Source organism: Oncorhynchus mykiss, chromosome 15, assembly GCF_057628025.1.
Source record: "Oncorhynchus mykiss isolate SJ-2025 chromosome 15, ASM5762802v1, whole genome shotgun sequence".
In the NCBI taxonomy this organism is placed as follows: Eukaryota; Metazoa; Chordata; class Actinopteri; order Salmoniformes; family Salmonidae; genus Oncorhynchus; species Oncorhynchus mykiss.
Genome location: NC_143036.1, coordinates 37,257,224 through 37,283,167, shown reverse-complemented (window position 1 = coordinate 37,283,167; position 25,944 = coordinate 37,257,224). Strand labels below are relative to the sequence as shown.

The 25,944-nt window shown below is 42.7% G+C and overlaps 1 protein-coding gene and 1 long non-coding RNA gene across 2 annotated transcripts; both read left to right on the top strand.

Moving 5' to 3' along the window:
• Window positions 1-899: 899 nt before the first annotated feature.
• Window positions 900-14,201, top strand: LOC118960576 (uncharacterized). Its single transcript, XM_090199016.1, has 9 exons — window positions 900-914; window positions 1,439-1,657; window positions 6,674-6,719; window positions 6,934-7,123; window positions 7,239-7,275; window positions 7,552-7,796; window positions 7,993-12,451; window positions 12,578-12,656; window positions 14,016-14,201. Exons 1-9 carry the CDS (start codon window positions 900-902, stop codon window positions 14,168-14,170), a joined length of 5,445 nt encoding a protein of 1,814 aa, XP_090055142.1. The 3' UTR covers window positions 14,171-14,201.
• Window positions 14,202-14,388: 187 nt separating this feature from the next.
• LOC118960036 (uncharacterized) lies at window positions 14,389-23,947 on the top strand. The gene is made up of 6 exons (XR_016486663.1): window positions 14,389-15,452; window positions 15,845-15,956; window positions 16,067-16,177; window positions 16,271-16,340; window positions 23,176-23,473; window positions 23,791-23,947. It is a non-coding gene; the product is annotated as an uncharacterized LOC118960036 (long non-coding RNA).
• The last annotated feature ends 1,997 nt before the right edge of the window (window positions 23,948-25,944 follow it).

Here is a 25,944-nt window from a genome sequence, read left to right as displayed (position 1 = left end):
GGAAGTCGTCTGTATCAACAATAGTTCGTTGCGGGACAAAGCAATGGCCATGCACGTATACATTTTACGTATGGGTGCTCCCGGGAATCGGACCCATAATTCTTGCAGGACCACAGACAACAAGTCAACGTTACGTTTCTCTCAAGATTAGAATACTTGTGTTGTAGCTACACAGTAACACGTTAGCTAACGTGCTAGCCAGGGCTACAGTTTGCATCCATGACATACTTGTGTCATACAGTTAATTCAGGTTTAGCTCATGTCAGCTACAATGTAGTTGGAATCATTTGTAATAACTGTCTCTCTGAAGTTTATTTTGTTGCCACCACGGTGAACCACGTGTATTTCTGCGTGCGCCACCATTTTTTCTCATTTCAACTATGACCCTTCGCCTCTGACCCAACAACACATGGCATGTTTCTGTCCTCGTTTATTCAAAACTGGTTCGTAGTCGCCCTCAAGCGTTCTTCTCAAATTACTGCATTTTATTATTATTATTATTATTTTTTTTTAAATGATTTAACCTTATTTAACGAGGCAAGTCAGTTAAGAACGCATTCTTATTTACAATGTTATGTATTGCTCATCATTGGTGACGGCTGTTGTTTACTTATTTATTTGTTGTCTCATCACATTATTGTACAAAACAACGGAAACGTGGCTAATACACCAGTATTTATTGTTTCGAGTGGTCTTTTTAGTGGTATGGGGATCCAGTATTGCGTCGCTGATGGCATTGATTGACAGATCATCCCTGAAGTTGTTTTATTACGTCAAAGTGCATTCACATTATGACGTTGGCTGAGTTACCGTATAAAATGCGATAGTTTATCTCTTTGGTAATCACTTGGTAAAGTTTTACATGGTGGGAATATAGGCTCCAGCCATAGACTTTAACCATGGAGGATAATAAGGTAAGCCTATGAATTGCTAACAGAGAAGCCCCATGCAGTGGTGCAGGAACCGCTCCATCGTCTTTTTTTATGCTGCAGGGTTTACAGGACATGGCGGTAGGGGTGCCGCAAGTAGTGGCAGCTGGGTGGCAGTGTGGGCTAACGTTAATGTGCCGCTAATATTATAATTTGTAATATTGTAAAACAAATGAATGCATTATAATAACCTATGGGACTTGTTATACATCAAATATGATCATTGCAAAGATAACAGTAGTAGGCTATTTATCATAATTCTACCTAAATTATAATAATAATAGGTGACTCCATAACGCATTAATTACGAATCTTGATATCAAGCAATATAATCTATGTGTATTTATAGCGAAAACCTGTTCTGTTATTTTTTTTAAATTAATTGAATGCTGATTGGCTGAAAGCTATGGTATATCAGAGCGTAAAACATTTATTTGTCCTCTTCTAATTAAGTTGGTAACCAGTTTATAATAACTGTGCGTTGTGTCACTTGTAAGAACAGCTCTTAGCTGTGGTATATTGTCCATATCCATGAGCATTTAAAGAATGGTCTCATTTCTTCCAATCAGAGTTTAAATGAAGATGATCCACATGATCATCAAAGTTTGGAAGGTCAAGTCCAGAAAATGAAGAATGATATCCAGAGTTTAAACTATCCAGAAGATAGTGAAGTGAAAGATCCCCTGCCTCAGATCGAGCTGAAGGCTGTGACAAGGAGAAAAGTTAAGGTGAGAGAATAGACTGAAGAGAGAAAGGGAAATCTGGGATCTTACATGTCCACACTTTAAACCTGTCCAATATGCCATATAACATGTTGTTGTGAGGTTGGAGGGTAAATTGTCCTTACAACAGACTTCCATCTCTTAATATTCAATCACCAATTGTTTACTGTAGCTCTTCTCAAAGGCCTGTATAGCAACGGCAACATACAGTATGTCATTGACTGTATTGTCTTTTTAGACCAAGAGGAGGACAGGTGCCAACAGGTCCACAGTTGAACAGAGCACTGATAGTGATGCGGCTGAGAGAGATTTTGTTGATAATCAGAATGATGAAGATGAGGAAAAGGTGAAGAAGGATCCCCTGCCTCAGATGCAGCAGGATGCCGTGAAAATAAATAAAGTCAAGGTAAGGGAATAGATTGAGCAGAGATGTGGATATTTGTGATATCTTTCAAATCTATAACCTGCCCCTACAGCATGTTGTTCCGAGGAAGGTAAATTGCCCATGCAATACCCTTTTATCTCCTAATAGTAAATCTAGGGCTGACCCCATTTGGTCGACAGTTTGGTCGATAGGCTGTTGGTTGACTGGGATTTCTTAAGTCGAGCAGCCGCAAAAGTTTGTTTTCTTCATGGTGCACATGGACACCTGTCTGATTCGCGCCTGTCTCAGTTGACTAATCCATTGCCGAGGCCACAGGGATGGCACAGTCCATCACGCTAAGACGTGATACTGACATTTTATATGGTTATATCATTTAAAAATAATGGTGCAACACTAATAAATCATATTATTTTATAACAAATGCGCTTTCTCCTGCATTGGATACGGTCGCTGTCCATGGTTCTGAAACATAATCTTCAGTGCTCCGTATAATTGCCGCCCTTTCCTATGTTGCTATGTGCATAATAACAAAGTTAACCAGCATATTGGGATTGAGAACAATGCTGCAGAGGCAGCAGCAGTAGCAGAGACGTGGAAACAGCCCTGGCCTTAGCCTAATTGTCTAAGAAAATTGAGGAGAGAGGAAAACCCAACTAAATTAGGTCTATAATCAAAAGCCTAATTGTTAAATGTGCCTGGCTTTGTAAATCATCCATATACACTGCTCAAATAAAGGGAACACTTAAACAACACAATGTAACTCCAAGTCAATCACACTTCTGTGAAATCAAACTGTCCACTTAGGAAGCAACACTGATTGACAATAAATTTCACATGCTGTTGTGCAAATGGAATAGACAACAGGTGGAAATTATAGGCAATTAGCTAGACACCCCCAATAAAGGAGTGGTTCTGCAGGTGGGGACCACAGACCACTTCTCAGTTCCTATGCTTCCTGGCTGATGTTTTGGTCACTTTTGAATGCTGGCGGTGCTTTCACTCTAGTGGTAGCATGAGACGGAGTGTACAACCCACACAAGTGGCTCAGGTAGTGCAGCTCATCCAGGATGGAACATCAATGCGAGCTGTGGCAAGAAGGTTTGCTGTGTCTGTCAGCGTAGTGTCCAGAGCATGGAGGCGCTACCAGGAGACAGGCCAGTACATCAGGAGACGTGGAGGAGGCCGTAGGAGGGCAACAACCCAGCAGCAGGACCGCTACCTCCGCCTTTGTGCAAGGAGTAGCAGGAGGAGCACTGCCAGAGCACTGCAAAATGACCACCAGCAGGCCACAAATGTGCATGTGTCTGCTCAAACGGTCAGAAACAGACTCCATGAGGGTGGTATGAGGGCCCGGCGTCCACAGGTGGGGGTTGTGCTTACAGCCCAACACAGTGCAGGACGTTTTTCATTTGCCAGAGAACACCAAGATTGGCAAATTCGCCACTGGCGCCCGTGCTCTTCACAGATGAAAGCAGGTTCACACTGAGCACATGTGACAGACGTGACAGTCTGGAGACGCCGTGGAGAACGTTCTGCTGCCTGCAACATCCTCCAGCATGACCGGTTTGGCGGAGGGTCAGTTATGGTGTGGGGTGGCATTTCTTTGGGGGGCCGCACAGCCCTCCATGTTCTCGCCAGAGGTAGCCTGACTGCCATTAGGTACCGAGATGAGATCCTCAGACCCCTTGTGAGACCATATGCTGGTGCGGTTGGCCCTGGGTTCCTCCTAATGCAAGACAATGCTAGACCTCATGTGGCTGGAGTGTGTCAGCAGTTCCTGCAAGAGGAAGGCATTGCTGCTATGGACTGGCCCGCCCGTTCCCCAGACCTGAATCCAATTGAGCACATCTGGGACATCATGTCTCGCTCCATCCACCACAGACTGTCCAGGAGTTGGCGGATGCTTTAGTCAAGGTCTGGGAGAAGATCCCTCAGGAGACCATCCACCACCTCATCAGGAGCATGCCCAGGCGTTGTAGGGAGGTCATACAGGTACGTGGAGGCCACACACACTACTGAGCCTCATTTGGACTTGTTTTAAGGACATTACATCAAAGTTGGATCAGCCTGTAGTGTGGTTTTCCACTTTAATTTTGAGTGTGACTCCAAATCCAGACCTCCATGGGTTGATAAATTTGATTTCCATTGATCATTTTTGTGTGATTTTGTTGTCAGCACATTCAACTATGTAAAGAAAAAAGTATTTAATAAGAATATTTCATTCATTCAGATCTAGGATGTGTTTTTTTTAGTGTTCCCTTTATATATTACCAGTCGAAAGGGTTTTTCTTTATTTTTACTATTTTCTACATTGTAGAATAATAGTGAAGACATCAAAACTATGAAATAACACATATGGAATCATGTAGGTATCAAAAAAGTGTTAAACAAATCAAAATATATTTTACATTTGAGATTATTCAAAGTAGCCCTTTGCCTTGATGACAGCTTTGCACACGCTTGGCATTCTCTCAACCAGCTTCATGAGGTAGTCACCTGGAATGCATTTCATAAATTAACATGTGTGCCTTGTTAAAAATTAAGTAAAGGAATTTATTTCCTTCTTAATGCATTTGAGCCAATCAGTTGTGTTGTGACAAGGTAGGGTTGGTATACATAAGATAGCCCTATTTGGTAAAAGACCAAGTTCATATTATGGCAAGAACAGCTCAAATAAGCAAAGAGAAACAGCAGTCCGTCATTACTTTAAGACATGAAGTTAAGTCAATCCGGAAAATTTAAAGAACTTTGAACTTTTCATCAAGTGCAAAAACCATCAAGTCGCAAAAACCATCAAGCACTATGATGAAACTGGCTCTCATGAGGACCGCCACAGGAAAGGAAGACAGAGTTAACTCGGCTGCAGAGGATACGTTCTTTAGAGTTAACTGCACCTCACACTGCAGCCCAAATAAATGCTTCACAGAGTTCAAGTCACCAACACATCTCAACATCAACTGTTCAGAGGAGACTGCGTGAATCAGGCCTTCGTGGTCAAATTGCTGCGAAGAAAGCACTACTAAAGGACACCAATAAGAAGAAGAGACTTGCTTGGGCCAAGAAACACAAGCAATGTACATTAGACTGGTGGAAATCTGTCCTTTGGTCTGATAAGTCCAAATTCCAACAATGTCTTTGTGAGAGTAGGCGTACAGATGATCTCCGCATGTGTGGTTCCCACCATGAAGCAAGGAGGAGGTGTGATAATGTGGGGGCGCTTTGTTGGTGACACTGTCTGTGATTTATTTAGAATTCAAGGCACACTTAACCAGCATGGCTACCATAGTATTCTGCAGTGATACGCCATCCCATCTGGTTTGCGTCTCCAGGCTGTGTAAGGGCTATTTGACCAAGAAGGAGAGTGATGGAGGGCTGCATCAGATGACCTGACATCCCCAATCACCCAACCTCAACCCAATTGAGATGTTTTGGGATGAATTGGACCACAGAGTGAAGGAAAAGCAGCCAATAAGTTCTCAGCATATGTGGGAACTCCTTCAAGACTGTTGGAAAAGCATTCCAGGTGAAGCTGGTTGAGAGAATGCCAAGAGTGTACAAAGCTGCCATCAAGGCAAAGGATGGCTACTTTGAAGAATCTCAAATATAAAATATATTTAGATTTGTTTAACACTTTTTGGTACCTAAATGATTCCATGTGTTATTTCATAGTTTTGATGTCTTCACTACTATTCTACAATGTAGAAAATAGTACAAATAAAGAAAAGCCTTGAATGAGTAGGTGTGTCCAAACTTTTGACTGGTACTGTATACATATATACAGGAGTAAGACAGATATAGCTTCTATTGCCTGTTTGAGTATTTGTTTAATAGCCTACTGATTCTGTGAGCACCAAGCCTCATGCACCAGCAAAATGTTGAATTAAGCAATTTCACAGATTCGGTTGTTTTTAATATTTGCTATGCTGTAATAATGGCTTTATAATTTTTAGTCATTAGAACAGACTGGTATTGCTTAACATTTGCTTAACCTTTTGCGCGTAGGGGGCAGTATTTTCGTTTTTGGATAAAAAACATACCCATTTGAAACAGCCTATTTCTCAGCCCCAGAAACTAGAATATGCATATAATTGTCAGATTAGGATAGAAAACACTCTAAAGTTTCCAGAACTGTAAAGAAGAAGTTTCCAGAACTGTAAAGAAGAAGTTTCCAGAACTGTAAGGAAGAAACTAAATGGCTGAAATGATATTGCGTCTTCAGCATGGACAGCACAATAAACACTTGCTGTTATGTGGTGCCTTTTCGCTGCAGTAAGGAGGAGAGCGAGACAACGTGCACCTGTCACACAGGCACTCGCTGTCATTTATTTTAATACAGTGTCACCATCGGGCTCTTTCTTGAGTCATTTGTGTGTCTTAATTATTTAATTAAACAGTGTGCTTAAAGCATCAGCCAAGCTCAGTGCCTATGTAGGTGATTGTATTCAAACACATAGGCTGTGTCTGATATGGAAAAATACATTTTAACATTAGAACAGGATGACTCTCGGTCGACAAATATTTGTTTTTGTCGGGGACAGCCCTGCAATCAGTCTTACCCTTGCTCTACTCAAAGGGCTGTATTGGGATGGCTTCATACAGTATCTACGTGTATATCATTGACTGTATTGTATTTTTAGGCCAAGAGGACCAATAGAAACAAAGTGGAGCAGATCACTGATGCAGGTCATAAATGAAACACTAATTTCACTGAATGTAATCCTTTTGCATGTAAATCTAATTTAGTATGGACATCTATTGAGCAGAAGACTAATAGCAGAGTGCACATGTTATACTTTCTTGGCTACTTAACTTCACAAAGTTGGCTAATACATATTTGCCTCAGAAGGTTACATGTTTTCTGACTTCTTTACCTTGGTGAATGCTGCTTTGCACACAGATCCCTCTACATCTGTGGAATTCTCTGGGATGGCAGTTCAGGGGACATCTCACCAGGGACAATCTAATGAGAAGATCCTAAGTGAGTGTGTCTCCAGGGCCTGTCAGACCAGGGCTCTTGACCTCCCGCCAATCGATCCGGATGCTTTCAACCCGATTATCATCCGGTTTCTGGAAAAACTTACTGAGGAGTATGTCTAAACTTCTATTGTAGTATTTGAATGCAATGTCATCTGGAGGATTTTATAAATTGTATGTGTGTTGGTGTGCTTTTTGGTGCTAAAAACATCTAATTATCTCCTATAGGCAATGGAGGCAGTTAAGCATTGGCAGGATGGACCCTGTAAGTCCCTTAACCCTGAAAATGATTCATAGATATATTAATAGATGTTTCAAGAATATTAGATACAAACCTTTTATCTATCTACAGTATCATCCACATTATCACAAACAGTTACATTCAAAGAGCTTTTTAGTAGCCTACTGCTTTTCATGCTTTCCAATGTATGCCACTTTCATGATTCTCATGAACATATGTGAGATTGTTGGTATCTCTTCGAGGAGCTTGGTTTCAGAGCCCGACTATGAGTAATCTACCTACACTGTTTCGGTCCTACAGGTGATGAGGGCATTGCTTGCAGAGATGTGCCTGGAGATTGTGCGGTTTGTATCTGAGGCCATCCTGGAGGTCATCATCCCTGCAATTTTCCGTTTTGTACGGATATACAGCCACGTGTCTCCAGTATCTGGCAAGTCTCTGACAGAATCAGAGAGATCCTCTAGCACAAACCTGAAGGTTCGCAAGAGAGGCAGCAGCAAATCCTCAAGGTCTTGCACGGCCAAATCAAGCTCCTCACGTAATGGGTATGTTCAGTCATTCCTAAAGAAACCGGTTTCACCTAACTATTCATAACCCATTTTGTGAAAATATGTTTTGTTATCTGTATAACAGTTTACTCTTAATGACCAGTTTAACTGATTACTGAATGATGTATTAATGTCACTACCGTGTCTACTATTGAATATGGAATGCTGTATTGTTTGCTTTGTATTCTCAAAGGTCTCAGACAGTGTTGCCAAATACTCAGGGAGATGGTGAGTCTATATCATCTGAGCCACTCAGGGACTTTTTTGGGATTACTGAGGACAGTCTCCTCACTGGTGTCCAGGATTCCTTCAAAGAGTCGCTGAACAATGTCCTCTGTATCCAAAGAGAGGACCAGGTAGACACTCAAAGTCTATCCCGGGTTATTGTTGGAGAAGTGTCAAAGAAGGTCAATTCCATAATCTCTGTGGCTATCCAAACTCCCATCTCTGGCCGAATGTCCCCTGTTATTTTTGCCAGTGGTGGTGTCTCCAGAACCAAGGTTGTTGAGGAGATGGTGTCTGGCGTTTCCAACATACTTCAGATGTATATTAATGGGAAGAGTGTTGAGCAGATTGTTGTTCTCAGAGAGGATGGTGTTGAGGTGGATATGACACATTTAACAGGACAGGTCATGACAGCCTTCAGTGGCACTGTTTTGAACTTCAGCAATAAGGAGGAAAATGACCCCGATAAGAGGGAACTGCTTTGTGTTGTTGCTGACCATATGAAGATGCTTGAAGCTTGTAAAAGTCCTGAGGAGATGCTAAAACAAGGAGAGAGCAACCTCAATATCAAAGGTGCCACATCTAGTCTTCGTCTGTCAACACAAAGTATGGACAGACTACTCACTGAGGAGTTTCAGACCAAGGCCACTGAATCGATCCGGGAGATCGTTAAAAGATTCAGGGGTTGTACATCATGTTGTTCTGGCACTACATCATCTTGTCCAACTCCTAGGATAGGTGAGATCAGAGACCTTATGATTGACCCTGAGGCCTCTGAGTTGGTAAGTACCTTTGTTTCAGACATGGACAATCTTACCCAGTCTATCAGGGCATCCTGCTCTCCTGCACAGAGTGAGCAGATCCTTCTTGAAAACCATCAGAGTAAGATCTGGTCTTACACTGTTGGTTGTTACTATGACATGAAAAATACGCTGAAGAGGATTCTTACCTGTCCAGAAAAAGGGTATCTCGCAAGTACATTTGTGGAGAGCACAAAAGATTATTTCACAATGGTTCCAACTTTGTGCCTAGACATCGGTCATTCCAGTAATGGTGAGGCTGACACATCGGACTCCATTTCTTGTAAACCACTTTTAATAACCCCCTCATCTATGAATGAACAAAAAGGACAAAGTGAGACCCCAAAACCTCTCTTGGCTCTCAAAAAGTATTTGCAAGACCAAGTCCTCCTTGACACCACAAAAGCGATTGCCAGCCAGGTTCTTGTCTTGTATAAGACTGAGGTGATGGAGAAGTTCTCATCTTCTGTTGGAGAGTGTGATTCTGAAGAGTCTCTGGAGGCCATTCTATTTGTGGATGGCATCATGTCTGACTTGAATGATTTCACCAGTTCGTGTTCCCCCTCACCATCTGAGTTGTTAGACAGTGAACAATGTCTCTCCCATCTCACTTTTCCACTTGGTCTGCAGGACAGGACCACCAACAGTGAATCTACCCAGAGTCTTCCAGTTATAAATATGAAGAAACTCTCCAGTGTGTCTTTCCAGACAAAGGCTAGAAAGGCAGTGAGCGAAGCCCTGAGATCTGTCAACCCCTTTACAAACAGCTTACTGGGAGACTCTGAAGCATCTAAATTGCTGGACACTTTTGTAACAGATGTGGAGACTATTGTTCAGTCCATGCAGGCACATCACTCTGAAAATGTCAGAATTTCAAAAGTGAGCACCCTTTCTGCTGCTCGTATTATATATCACAGATTTCGAGAAATGCTGAGGCGGTTTCTCACTCCCTGCCAAGACTCTGTAAAGGTCATCGATGGTGTTACACCAATACATGATGAGACTCTCAAACAGGCTCCTAGTGAAAGTTTAGATTTTCAGGTGACTTGTAATAGGGATTCTCTTGAAATCCAAGCGGACCTTCAAACCTGTACCAAGGAAGTCATTAGTCAGATCCTCACTGTGTATCACTCTGAGGAATCCATGGAGGAATACCTCTCTAGCCTAAAAGGAGATACAGAAGACCTGTCCAAGCTTTTGGATGCCGTTGTTTCTCAGATTGACGTCCTTGCCGCCTCCAAATCATATTTATCTGTTGATGACTATGCTGTCAATACACAGGACAATTTGCATGGTGAGATCAACAATGATGAGGAGGAGGCATCCTCTAGAAGTCTTAAATCCACAGCCTTTGACAAACTATGTACTGAGGAGTTTCAAACTAAAGCCTCACATATGGCTGGTGGGATCCTTCAATCAGGGTTAATTGGCATTGTAAATACCAGCCTTGATGATAGAAGTGCAGACATTTGTGCCGAGTCCAGTAACGATGGTGATGATAGAGATGTCAAAATCATTCAGAAGAGTGGAACTCCTTTGTTCACCTCTTCTCTGCACACCAATTCTGCAGCATCCAACATCGTCATAAGCATCACTAAAGACCTTAATAGCTTCACCCAGATTACTAAAATGTCTGATGCTTCAGTGTCTGGCCAGTTAGAGAGATCCCTGTCAGCTTCAACCCTTCCTGTCAGTGTTCACAACGGGGCCAATGTGAAAGGAAAGATCATTTGGCCAGGCACTGTTAACCTGTTCAACAATGTGTTCATCAAGGTCAAGGATTTTTTTGCCCAGCAACAACCGGTCCTCCTAGACAATGTGGTTGAGGCCCCCAAACATGCCGAATCCATATGCAGAACAGCTACTTCTACACAAATGACTTACAGTGAACATGAAGGCAGCCAGACCAGCATGGTAAAATATTCCAAAGCCTTAATTAGTCAGACTCTGATGACAATCCAGAGGAGAGTGTCTATGTCAGAGAGGATGAGCACCTCAGAGAAAGCCCTCTTGACTCGTTCCATCGTGGGCTCCATGTTGGAGGATGTTGACATGGTGAGAAGTGATGGACACGAGATACACCGGCCATCCTCCTCAAAGTCCTCCCTGTCCATCACCTCTGCCATGACCAGAGGGTCCCAGAGTGATTTGACAAATTCTCTTCCAGGCACTCCAGTCCCCAATGAGTGGCCTGTTGAAATCTATTGTCCTATCATTAGGAGTTCGGTCATTGATATGAGTGACTCCTCAACTCATTCACAAGGGTCAACAAATTACACAAGGCAAACCATCTCTGCCATAGTTGACACTGTTATGGAGGTCATTCCAAGAGAAGATACGGAACACATAGCCACTGCAGATGATGTCACTTCTTTTACAAGAAGACTTGCGAGACTCAGCCCCAGGGATGGTCTTCAGAACTTCTCACATGAGCTCACTGACAAAGTTTATGAGCTCATAAAAAGTCACAACACCCCCCAGGCTCTTTTTGTGCCAGCTGGCAAGAGCGTGTCTGACTCTATTCTTTTGAAGCTGAAGACAGGATTGAATGCTTCTGAAGAATCCAGGGAGTTTCCATCTGACCTTGTATACTCCTTTGCTACGGAGTCAATAAAACGTCTGCTACAGCAGATTGTCTTCTGGCTTCCTCCACCATCACAAGGATCCGATTTCTGCCAAACTACCATCTCTGATGGTTCTCTGCAGGAAACAAGTTGGCTTATGCCGAGCTCTTCTGCCATCTCCATTAGTTCCTCACAGGTTTACTTTGACACAAAGAGCCTTTTCACCAATATAATGGTCAATCAGGTCATGGATACCTGTTCTGTGGCCTCCAATTCATCAGAAGAATTATCAGAGTTGATGAACATAATCAATGGGTTGTCCCCAACTGATGCTGGAACACTTGACTCTGACAGACCGGCTCTCATGACCACTAGCCGTCAGTCTAGTTCCAAATCATTGCCTAGACCCTCTCTGTCTGGCAGCAGCACACACAACGGTGGAACTGTGGATATTCAAGTTTTAGGAGATGTGGAATCCAAGATGGACAACAAAGATCTGGAGATGTCTAGTGTCTCTGTGCATCCATCAACTCCATCAGCCATGGACTCTGAGACACATGCATCATTTGACTCCACTAGCAATGACTACACCTCTTTGGTACTTTTACTGATTGTTAGATTGCTGTCAATGATCACCCCTATCACATTACTGGAATCCTCTGACATTGGTGAAACATCAAGAGTTCTCACAAAGAGGATTCTGTCTGAGTTCTGTGGCACCTCAGGCCTTGAACCAACTCAAGCCTACCCCCAGAATCTGAAAATCAAAAAGATTTTCAAGGCTGTCTACAAGGGGCTTCTTCAAGAATTTGGGTCAGAGAAGATGCTCCAGGTTGCAATGAAGTCAACGGATTATGCATTTGACGATGCCCTGGTCAAATCATTAACTAGGGAACTACTAGCTAAATGCAATGAGGCTAGCTCTTCACCTCCCTCCATGACACAGTTGTCATCACACAATGTACTTGGCAGTGACGAGGTAGGTAATTCTGGGCTTCCAACAACTTGTAGAAAGGAAAAGAAGAGAGGAAGATTCAGCGCTCTCTGTGGACTCAACCCAAAGGTACATATGTCATCAAAATACACATTTTTAAGATTATTTTTATTCATTACGTACAGTATGATGGTAAACACTGATACCCTTTGTGTGCAATTTCTCCTACTGTATAAATGACTGTTTGTTACCCAGTGTACAAAGAAGGTCAACAAGAAGAACCACTGCACTCCAACACCTTCCCAGAACCAGACCCCTGCCGTCAGTGAAAAAGGTAAGTCAATACACTCAAATGTGTACTGAACAAAAATATAAACGCAACATGCAACAATTTCAAAGATTTTATTGAGTTACAGTTCATATATGGAAATCAGTCAATTGAAATACGTTCATTAGGCCCTTATCTATGGATTTCACATGACTGGGAATACAGATATGCATCTGTTCGTCACAGATACCTTAAATAAAAGGTAGGGGCGTGGATCAGAAAACCAGTCAGTATCTGGTGTGACCACCATTTTCCTCATGCAGCGTGACACTTCTCTTTCGCATAGAGTTGATCAGGCTGTTGATTGTGGCCTATGGAATGTTGTCCCACTCCTCTTCAATAGCTGTGCAAAGTTGTTGAATATTGGTGGGAACTGGAACACGCTGTTGTACACGTCAATCCAGAGCATCACAAACATGCTAAATGGGTGACATGTCTGGTGAGTATGCAGGCCTTTCGACATGGGGCCATGCATTACCATGCTGAAACATGAGGTGATGGCGGCGGATGAATGGCACGACAATGGGCCTAAGGATCTCGTGACGGTATCTCTGTGCATTCAAATTGCCATTGATAAAATGCAATTGTATTCGTTGTCCGTAGATTATGCCTGCCCACACCATAACCCTACAGCCAACACGACGCCATATACGTGGTCTGTGGTTGTGAGGCCTGTTGGACATACTGCCAAATTCTCTAAAACGACATTGAAGGCAGCTTATGGTAAAGAAATAAACATCCAATTCTCTGGCCACAGCTCTGGTGGACATTCCTGCAGTCAGCATGCCAATTGCACGCTCCCTCAAAAGAAGTCAACCAGCATTTTTCCTTGCTCCTATTTTTCTCAGTCTCTGTCTCTGAGACAGAGACAGAGTTGCGTTGTGTGGTGTGACAAAACTGCACATTTTAGCGTGGCCTTTTATTGCCTCCAGCACGAGTTGCACCTTTGTAATGATCATGCTTTTTAACCCACAAGAGTCTACGCCCTGTCTGGGCCGAGGGGTTTGTATCGGCCTTACTGCTATTTGCCCATACAAACGCATTGAATAACAGATTCACTACATGGAACTGAAGCGTCTGATATATATCGTCAACTTTTTTATATATATATATATATATATATGTATATATATTTTTTGCATGTTTTTATCCCCTTCTTTTTGGCACTAAACAGTCTAAGCCCTGGGGTGGCCTATGTAACACTTCTGCGTTAAATAGGCGGATTGAGACTGCTAGGCTACCTGCCGCCCGACATTTGTAAATTATGTAGAATATTACAATTTAAATAATAATAATGCAATACTAATTCTTCACACTAACTAGGGTCAGTTAAAGAAAATGTTATGTTTACATTTTTTCCCCCAGCAATTGTCAATGATCAACAATCCTGCCGAACAGAGAGTGTATGCTCCACCAAGAAGAAACCAAGGAAGCGCTCGCTCATTTCCAGGATGTTTTCAGCTATAGGCAAAGCCTTGTCCAGTCCCTTTACTTCCTGCTATAAAAAGAAGAGTACCTAATCTATATTTCAAAATAAATATTTGAAATTAACATAATTGCATTAATTCTTCATGTTGAGTGTTTTTCATTATATATTATTGGATGATATAAAGTGTAGTAGTAGTAGAAGTTGTATAGTTGACTATAAACATACATTAAAAAATAATAAGAATAGTGTGCACTTCTAGGTACAGTTGAAGTCTGATGATTATCTCAGCAACAATTTGGTCATGTCCTGATTACATGCTACTAGCTATGAAGACGTTAGCAGGCTAACTTAACGGCACACGCTGAAACGTTTAGATAGCTAGCTTGTCCGTTGGAAATCGTCAAAAATATGTCAATGGTTTGAATAATTACAAAATTATTCATTGTATGGTTAGATATCATTTTTGTGAAAATAACAAATTTCAACTGCAGTCTAAAACTATAAACTTTGTGAGAAAACCCAAAAATTGTTCCTCAGCTAGAAATGTTCCACCCTCTCATGTCGCCATCTTGACCATGTCACTGATTTCATGGAGCTCTCCTGCGCATCATTTACTTCACAAAATCCCGCAAATGTGAAAGCGCCAGAAAGAAACATTGCGAGATTGTAAATATGTGTGAAAGTCAGAGATTTGAAAGCAGACGCTTTCATCAAAAGCGATGTACAGTAATGCGTACATACATTTGACTTTTGAGTGGCCCAGGGAAATTAAACTTTTTCAAGCTTTTCTAAGCAATTTTTGTATCTCTTTCTTTGTAATACTGTATGTATTCAATCATTTCGAATTGATCACTTCCCACTGGGCACATACATCAATTCAATGTTTATTCCACGTTGGTTTAAAGTAATTTAATTGAAATTACATGGATATTCTGTCACAGGTAATTTTGTAATCTGCAGTCAATTTAATTATGTTTTCATGTGCCATGATTCTGACATTTCACATATGGTCCTCATAGGATTAGGCTACATAATTACAGTGGTGCAGTAAATGTAATCTCAATTCAATACGAGATGCATATACTGTACATATAGCCATTATAGCTATTAAACCCATGTTCAGTGACTGTAATCTGTGACGCAAGTGGCCTAATATGTTTGTGACGTTCCATGGAACCCACAGTGTTGTTTAAAACTAGATTCTGATTGGCTTGCAGGTCATTCTACAGTGTAAATTATAAATGAAAACGTGCTTTTATATCAGTGTTACAGATTCACATTACTGAACGTGTCTCAACCCGTACCGCGCTTTTATCTGCCTAAAGGTATCTTCACGCACGACTGGATAGGCCTTTTGGATACGCTTGTCCAAGGTAAGGATATGCGTCAAGCTATAGCCTACTTTTAATGTTTTAGTTCCGAACTCAAATTACTCCAGTCAAGTGATTCATCATAAAAGTGAGTTGTTTTGACTGAGCAGTCCAATGACCAATGCTGTTTTTGGACTATGAGACCCTCGGCTATATACTATGATGAGCCAATAACATGCATAGATTGTGCATTAGGCATTGCACAAGTTAGTGTCTAGGTCAGAATATAAAGTTGCTACTTCTGTCAACTCAAGTTACTCAAGTCAAGTGATTAATGGTAAGAGTTAGTTGTTTTGACTGTCAAAACAAATAACTTTGATGGAATATTCCAAATTACAATGGCAATTATTCATCACAAATTCACAATATTACTTGTATTTCAATGATTCATCCAGGCCCAAGACATAAAGTCTCCTGAAAGCTGTGTAGCAATCATTCCATTGCTGACCCATAGGATGGTAATCACATACATGATTGGCTTCATCTAGAATCATGGATACCTTTCATGTGAGTACTCACACACAATATTTTTTTTACATACCTCAGAAGGAAGAAACCTCAATATCTGGAAGCACTGTCTCGTGTACAATTGCTAATGCTATCTCTGAAATGTCTAGCAAAATGTTGACTTGATCGTTTCATCAAGACCTTCTCATCACAAGTTGGAACTAGTGGTCAACATTGGGACAATGCAGCCATAAATAACATGGACCAATATTTTCATGGAGGTAAGTACTATACTTCTGATGGGTTTAAAGATTGTATTACATTATCTTACCATAGATATTTTTCCTCTAATTTGGCTCCCGTTCCTCCAACAGTGAGCTTGACCTGCCAGCAGAGCTCACTGGAGCAGGGAGACATGCCGTCATCCTTTTGGCGCCTGACAAAGTACACTTTTTCTCTTCTAAATAACACTACAGTAACATCTTCTGCACAAAGTTACATTCCTAATTAGATTGGTGTTAAGTGAGAACGAATCCTAAAGATGGTCCAATGGGCATGGTATGAAGCCTCTCATCATCTCAGTGTGTTGAACCACCTGATTTCTTGCAGACTTGAGATTCAGATCCTGCTGAATGATGTTAAGCATTCGATTAACCACATGCAGGGGACGCTGAACACCATGCAGGGGCAGTGTATTGAGTTGCAGACTGCCATGTCTAAGGTAGTGTCAGATGAGTCTCAGATACAGAAGAATAAGTCTATGATGGTATGGTGATAATGATTGAGATGGTGATTATAATAATGATGACTAGCGGTACCCCACCCTAAGGGCAGTAAATCATTGGATCTGATTAATTAAATTCAATGCAATTCAATCTTTGAGGAGTGCAACCATAGAAATACAATGACTTTACACTAATAATAAGCTATTGTCAACTTGCCGTCTATGCTTATCTTGCTCATTGCTCACTGTCAATTGCTGACTGTTACCCTATGAGTGCAACTATTATTGATTTCTCACAGAAAAATTATTTGGTTGCAAATGTACCTGGGGCCATGTAAATAATTGTTAGGCTACTCATTTTGAATCCACCGGTGGCAACTTGTGTGACCATAAAAGTCTGTGCGACTTGGCACAGTAAAATAATTTGGTTACTGACCTGCCCTACATCATAGAAGGCACTTCAAGTCGAACTAGGACATTTTGACATTTCTGACTCACTAACTCGTCATGGAATGACTAACTCGTCATGGAAAGTTTCCCACTTGTGAAGTATTAGAATCAACCAGTAGGAAGCTCTACGCTAATAACGTACATTCATTTTAACTCTGAGGTTCCAAGTTTCCGATGACATGTGAATGCGTCAATAATTGCTATGGTAATTTTGAATGTTCAGTCAGTGAGCATTGTGTAATTATCCTACATACTTACATCAAATACTTTATGATAGCATCATCTCCTGTAGTAGCAGTGCCATTCCAAACACAATAAATGTAAAAATGAACAAAGATACAAAATATTGCTAAAGTGAAGAAAATCAGCTCAAAAGTGTAGGAGGAAATGCCCCTGCAGCAGGGAGGCTTACGGTATTATAATATATTGTAGATAACATTAATATAATTTGTGTATTTACAGTATCAGTACACATACAAATGAAAGTATATGCTAGGGAATGATCTACACTGAGTGAACAAAACATTAAGAACACCTTCCTTTTGAGGTCCCCCCCTTGGTGGTGGACCATTGTTGAAACCCAACAGCTTCTGGCACCTACTACCATACTCTGTTCAAAGGGACTTAAATGTTTGGTCTTGCCCATTCACCCATGTCTCAATTGTCTAAAAGTCCATCTTTAACCTGTCTCCTCCCCTTCATCTACACTGAGAAGAAGTTTTAACAATTAACATCAATAAGGGATTATAGCTTTCACCTGATTAGTCTGTGTCACAGAAAGAGAAGGTGTTCTTGTTTTCGGAAAGCTCCGGTCACGACTTGCAGACTTGTTTTCGAGTTGCTGTGCGTTTTGTTGCCAACCTGTTTTGCTACCTGACAAATTTACGGTTTTTACTTTTTAATTACCGTTTATATTTGTGTTTTTTCCTACTCAACTTTTTCCCTCCGGACGCTTTATCTGGACACGGTTCGTCAGGATCTCCAACAGCCGAAGCTAAGTAGTAACATTAACATGATGCCTTCTAATTGCAGTCGCTGTACTCGCCTTACGGCGAGGATAGCTGTGCTACAAGCCCAGCTTCAGACGCAATCGCTAGGCAAGGGTAATTTCAGTGTAGGAAAGGATGAAATCGCGTCTGTGCCACCAGTAAGTACAGATAGTAGTATAAATCCCCTGGCACAGTCCCCGCAGCCGGACAACTTTCTCACGGTTTCTGGAAGGAAATGCTGTAGGAACGCTCAACCGGTGTCGCTCATTCAGCCGACAGAAACTTTCAACCGGTTTTCCCCATTAAGCAGCGGGTCGGAGTCAGAGGCCGAGTCTTCTCTGGTCTCTACTCCTCTCGTTACGGGGTCTGAGACGCCGAAGCTTCCCACCATTAGCTCTGACAAATTGAAAACTCTAGTCATTGGCGACTCCATTACCCGCAGTATTAGACTTAAAACGAATCATCCAGCGATCATACACTGTTTACCGGGGGGCAGGGCTACCGACGTTAAGGCTAATCTGAAGATGGTGCTGGCTAAAGCTAAAACTGGCGAGTGTAGAGAGTATAGAGATATTGTTATCCACGTCGGCACCAACGATGTTAGGATGAAACAGTCAGAGATCACCAAGCGCAACATAGCTTCTGCGTGTAAATCAGCTAGAAAGATGTGTCGGCATCGAGTAATTGTCTCTGGCCCCCTCCCAGTTAGGGGGAGTGATGAGCTCTACAGCAGAGTCTCACAACTCAATCGCTGGTTGAAAATTGTTTTCTGCCCCTCCCAAAAGATAGAATTTGTAAATAATTGGCCCTCTTTCTGGGACTCACCCACAAACAGGACCAAGCCTGACCTGCTGAGGAGTGACGGACTCCATCCTAGCTGGAGGGGTGCTCTCATTTTATCTACAAACATAGACAGGGCTCTAACTCCTCTAGCTCCACAATGAAATAGGGTGCAGGCCAGGCAGCAGGCTGTTAGCCAGCCTGCCAGCATAGTGGAGTCTGCCACTAGCACAGTCAGTGTAGTCAGCTCAGCTATCACCATTGAGACCGTGTCTGTGCCTCGACCTAGGTTGGGCAAAACTAAACATGGCGGTGTTCGCCTTAGCAATCTCACTAGGATAAAGACCACCTCCATTCCTGTCATTATTGAAAGAGATCATGATACCTCACATCTCAAAATAGGGCTACTTAATGTTAGATCCCTTACTTCAAAGGCAATTATAGTCAATGAACTAATCACTGATCATAATCTTGATGTGATTGGCCTGACTGAAACATGGCTTAAGCCTGATGAATTTACTGTGTTAAATGAGGCCTCACCTCCTGGCTACACTAGTGACCATATCCCCCGTGCATCCCGCAAAGGCGGAGGTGTTGCTAACATTTACGATAGCAAATTTCAATTTACAAAAAAAAAAATGACGTTTTCGTCTTTTGAGCTTCTAGTCATGAAATCTATGCAGCCTACTCAATCACTTTTTATAGCTACTGTTTACAGGCCTCCTGGGCCATATACAGCGTTCCTCACTGAGTTCCCTGAATTCCTATCGGACCTTGTAGTCATAGCGGATAATATTCTAATCTTTGGTGACTTTAATATTCACATGGAAAAGTCCACAGACCCACTCCAAAAGGCTTTCGGAGCCATCATCGACTCAGTGGGTTTTGTCCAACATGTCTCTGGACCCACTCACTGTCACAGTCATACGCTGGACCTTGTTTTGTCCCATGGAATAAATGTTGTGGATCTTAATGTTTTTCCTCATAATCCTGGACTATCGGACCACCATTTTATTACGTTTGCAATTGCAACAAATAATCTGCTCAGACCCCAACCAAAGATCATCAAAAGTCGTGCTATAAATTCACAGACAACACAAAGATTCCTTGATGTCCTTCCAGATTCCCTCTGTCTACCCAAGGACGCCAGAGGACAAAAATCAGTTAACCACCTAACTGAGGAACTCAACTTAACCTTGCGCAATACCCTAGATGCAGTTGCACCCCTAAAAACTAAAAACATTTCTCATAAGAAACTAGCTCCCTGGTACACAGAAAATACCCGAGCTCTGAAGCAAGCTTCCAGAAAATTGGAACGGAAATGGCGCCACACCAAACTGGAAGTCTTCCGACTAGCTTGGAAAGACAGTACTGTGCAGTACCGAAGAGCCCTTACTGCTGCTCGATCATCCTATTTTTCTAACTTAATTGAGGAAAATAAGAACAATCCGAAATTCCTTTTTGATACTGTCGCAAAGCTAACTAAAAAGCAGCATTCCCCAAGAGAGGATGACTTTCACTTTAGCAGTGATAAATTCATGAACTTCTTTGAGGAAAAGATTATGATTATTAGAAAGCAAATTACGGACTCCTCTTTAAATCTGCGTATTCCTTCAAAGCTCAGTTGTCCTGAGTCTGCACAACTCTGCCAGGACCTAGGATCAAGAGAGACGCTCAAGTGTTTTAGTACTATATCTCTTGACACAATGATGAAAATAATCATGGCCTCTAAACCTTCAAGCTGCATACTGGACCCTATTCCAACTAAACTACTGAAAGAGCTGCTTCCTGTGCTTGGCCCTCCTATGTTGAACATAATAAATGGCTCTCTATCCACCGGATGTGTACCAAACTCACTAAAAGTGGCAGTAATAAAGCCTCTCTTGAAAAAGCCAAACCTTGACCCAGAAAATATAAAAAACTATCGGCCTATATCGAATCTTCCATTCCTCTCAAAAATTTTAGAAAAGGCTGTTGCGCAACAACTCACTGCCTTCCTGAAGGCAAACAATGTATACGAAATGCTTCAGTCTGGTTTTAGACCCCATCATAGCACTGAGACGGCACTTGTGAAGGTGGTAAATTACATTTTAATGGCATCGGACCGAGGCTCTGCATCTGTCCTCGTGCTCCTAGACCTTAGTGCTGCTTTTGATACCATCGATCACCACATTCTTTTGGAGAGATTGGAAACCCAAATTGGTCTACACGGACAAGTTCTGGCCTGATCTTATCTGTCGGAAAGATATCAGTTTGTCTCTGTGAATGGTTTGTCCTCTGACAAATCAACTGTAAATTTCGGTGTTCCTCAAGGTTCCGTTTTAGGACCACTATTGTTTTCACTATATATTTTACCTCTTGGGGATGTTATTCGAAAACATAATGTTAACTTTCACTGCTATGCGGATGACACTCAGCTGTACATCTCAATTAAACATGGTGAAGCCCCAAAATTGCCCTTGCTAGAAGAATGTGTTTCAGACATAAGGAAGTGGATGGCTGCAAACTTTCTACTTTTAAACTCGGACAAAACAGAGATGCTTGTTCTAGGTCCCAAGAAACAAAGAGATCTTCTGTTGAATCTGACAATTAATCTTAATGGTTGTACAGTAGTCTCAAATAAAACTGTGAAGGACCTCGGCGTTACTCTGGACCCTGATCTCTCTTTTGAAGAACATATCAAGACCATTTCAAGGACAGCTTTTTTCCATCTACGTAACATTGCAAAAATCAGAAACTTTCTGTCCAAAAATGATGCAGAAAAATTAATCCATGCTTTTGTCACTTCTAGGTTAGACTACTGCAATGCTCTACTTTCCGGCTACCCGGATAAAGCACTAAATAAACTTCAGTTAGTGCTAAATACGGCTGCTAGAATCTTGACTAGAACCAAAAATTTGATCATATTACTCCAGTGCTAGCCTCTCTACACTGGCTTCCTGTCAAAGCAAGGGCTGATTTCAAGGTTTTACTGCTAACCTACAAAGCATTACATGGGCTTGCTCCTACCTATCTCTCTGATTTGGTCCTGCCGTACATACCTACACGTACGCTACGGTCACAAGACGCAGGCCTCCTAATTGTCCCTAGAATTTTTAAGCAAACAGCTGGAGGCAGGGCTTTCTCCTATAGAGCTCCATTTTTATGGAACGGTCTGCCTACCCATGTCAGAGACGCAAACTCGGTCTCAACCTTTAAGTCTCTACTGAAGACTCATCTCTTCAGTGGGTCATATGATTGAGTGTAGTCTGGCCCAGGAGTGGGAGGGTGAACGGAAAGGCTCTGGAGCAACGAACTGCCCTTGCTGTCTTTGCCTGGCCGGTTCCCCTCTTTCCACTGGGATTCTCTGCCTCTAACCCTATTACAGGGGCTGAGTCACTGGCTTTACTGGGGCTCTCTCATGCCGTCCCTGGAGGGGGTGCGTCACCTGAGTGGGTTGAGTCACTGATGTGGTCATTCTGTCTGGGTTGGCCCCCCCCCCCCCCCCTTGGGTTGTGCCGTGGCGGAGGTCTTTGTGGGCTATACTCAGCCTTGTCTCAGGATGGTAAGTTGGTGGTTGAAGATATCCCTCTAGTGGTGTGGGGGCTGTGCTTTGGCAAAGTGGGTGGGGTTATATCCTTCCTGTTTGGCCCTGTCCGGGGGTGTCCTCGGAGTGGGCCACAGTGTCTCCTGACCCCTCCTGTCTCAGCCTCCAGTATTTATTCTGCAGTAGTTTATGTGTCGGGGGGCTAGGGTCAGTTTGTTATATCTGGAGTACTTCTCCTGTCCTATTTGGTGTCCTGTGTGAATCTAAGTGTGCGTTCTCTAATTCTCTCCGTCTCTCTTTCTCTCTCTCGGACGACCTGAGCCCTAGGACCATGCCCCAGGACTACCTGACATGATGACTCCTTGCTGTCCCCAGTCCACCTGGCTGTGCTGCTGCTCCAGTTTCAACTGTTCTGCCTTATTATTATTCGACCATGCTGGTCATTTATGAACATTTGAACATCTTGGCCATGTTCTGTTATAATCTCCACCCGGCACAGCCAGAAGAGGACTGGCCACCCCACATATCCTGGTTCCTCTCTAGGTTTCTTCCTAGGTTTTGGCCTTTCTAGGGAGTTTTTCCTAGCCACCGTGCTTCTACACCTGCATTGCTTGCTGTTTGGGGTTTTAGGCTGGGTTTCTGTACAGCACTTTGAGATATCAGCTGATGTACGAAGGGCTATATAAATAAATTTGATTTGATTCTTAATAATGTTTAATACACTCAGTGTACTATGTGTCAATGATGCTATAGATTCCAAGTGGTTGATTTTTTAGGGAATATGGAATATGCTCTATTTTATACCTGCAGATCATCACAGCAGCTGATGTTGCTGTACAGAGGAAGGAGATCCTCCGAGCATCAGGCCTCATCCCTGAACAAAAGGAGTTGATCCTCATGGCCAGTGTCACTGCGCAGAGGAAGGGAATCGTCCCAATGTCCAGCGTCCCTGCACACAGGGAGGTGTTCCTCCTCACAGCCAGTGTCCCTGTGAAGAATGGAAACAATCATCCACAACCACCTCCCATCATCCCCATGGTGGCACCACTGTGGAAATGGGATGGTGGAGCGTGTACTCCACCTGTGGATTTCTATTCCAAGAGAAGAGGTCACTTAAACGTACCTAATTAGTAAAGAAATTACCATTGTGATAGCGTGATGATGTGACTATTTTATGCAGAAATAGTTTGGCGATTGGTCACATTTGTAAGCCCTCACATAATAATGCAGGGAATTGTTAATTTTGCAACCAAAACAATGCTATGGCAGAGTACTGGAGTAAACTCCCAGTAATCCCTGTGACTGCGTGTAGGTTAAGATTGGGTTGTAACAGAGTATCAGAGCGAGACGTTCCTACCTGTCAGCTAGTAATTGTTCTGTGTGGTGACATGATCAGAGTGGCCTGACTTCTTCCACTTATTACAGATGTCCGACTTAGATATGTTGAGCATCCTGCTATGATGTCCATTACCAAGCCGGAACACTCCGAGGCCAACCCTCAGTGCCAGACGGCAGCTGGGTCTTTGGGAGTGGAAGAGTTAATAAGAAGGAGGTTCATCTACCTGAGGACAAAGACAGATCTGTAAGGAACTGGTTATTAACACTATATTCTATGTATATATGCAGCTCTCTGGCTTGCTCCCTCCTTCACACTTTGACCTCATGGCACCAATGGTTGTACCACCTGACACTCTACCCTACTGAGGTATGACTCTGGAAAATCCTTCCAAATTGTATCCATTCATCATTAAATTAGATTTTACTTTAACATAGCAAATGACTGAAGTAGCAAGGATGTTATCTAATTTTTTATTTTTGTCCAACAGGCCATTTGCCCAGATTGGATTTGCAATACATAGATTTTTTCAGCATTAAAAAACTTCAGCATTAAAAATGTATTAAAAGATGATCTTTTAATGAATCTCTCCTTTGTGTCCTCATGTTCACATTAATTTGATGTGTTATATCATCATTTACAATGATTATTGCTTCTGCATTGCTTTACGTTACAGAAAAGTATATACACTGCTCAAAAAAAGGAAAAACTAAAATAACACATCCTAGATCTGAATGAATGAAATATTCTTATTAAATACTTTTTTCTTTACATAGTTGAATGTGCTGACAACAAAATCACACAAAAATTATCAATGGAAATCAAATGTATCAACCCATGGAGGTCTGGATTTGGAGTCACACTCAAAATTAAAGTGGAAAACCACACTGCAGGCTGATCCAACTTTGATGTAATGTCCTTAAAACAAGTCAAAATGAGGCTCAGTAGTGTGTGTGTCCTCCACGTGCCTGTATGACCTCCCTACAACGCCTGGGCATGCTCCTGATGAGATGGCGGATGGTCTCCTGAGGGATCTCCTCCCAGACCTGGACTAAAGCATCCGCCAACTCCTGGACAGTCTGTGGTGGATGGAGCGAGACATGATGTCCCAGATGTGCTCAATTGGATTCAGGTCTGGGGAACGGGTGGGCCAGTCCATAGCATCAATGCCTTCCTCTTGCAGGAACTGCTGACACACTCCAGCCACATGAGGTCTAGCATTGTCTTGCATTAGGAGGAACCCAGGGCCAACCGCACCAGCATATGGTCTCACAAGGGGTCTGAGGATCTCATCTCGGTACCTAATGGCAGTCAGGCTACCTCTGGCGAGCACATGGAGGGCTGTGCGGCCCCCCAAAGAAATGCCACCCCACACCATGACTGACCCACCGCCAAACCGGTCATGCTGGAGGATGTTGCAGGCAGCAGAACGTTCTCCACGGCGTCTCCAGACTTTCACGTCTGTCACATGTGCTCAGTGTGAACCTGCTTTCATCTGTGAAGAGCACAGGCCACCAGTGGCGAATTTGCCAATCTTGGTGTTCTCTGGCAAATGCCAAACATACTGCACGGTGTTGGGCTGTAAGCTGTGGACGTCATACCCCCCTCATGGAGTCTGTTTCTGACCGTTTGAGCAGACGCATGCACATTTGTGGCCTGCTGGAGGTCATTTTGCAGGGCTCTGGCAGTGCTCCTCCTGCTCCTCCTTGCACAAAGGCGGAGGTAGCGGTCCTGCTGCTGGGTTGTTGCCCTCCTACGGCCTCCTCCACGTCTCCTGATGTACCGGCCTGTCTCCTGGTAGCGTCTCCATGCTCTGGACACTACGCTGACAGACACAGCAAACCTTCTTGCCACAGCTCGCATTGATGCTCGCATTGATGTTCCATCCTGGATGAGCTGCACTACCTGAGCCAATTGTGTGGGTTGTAGACTCCGTCTCATGCTACCACTAGAGTGAAAGCAGCGCCAGCATTCAAAAGTGACCAAAACATCAGCCAGGAAGCATAGGAACTGAGAAGTGGTCTGTGGTCCCCACCTGCAGAACCACTCCTTTATTGGGGGTGTCTTGCTAATTGCCTATAATTTCCACCTGTTGTCTATTCCATTTGCACAACAGCATGTGAAATTTATTGTCAATCAGTGTTGCTTCCTAAGTGGACAGTTTGATTTCACAGAAGTGTGATTGACTTGGAGTTACATTGTGTTGTTTAAGTGTTCCCTTTTTTTTTTTTGAGCAGTCTATA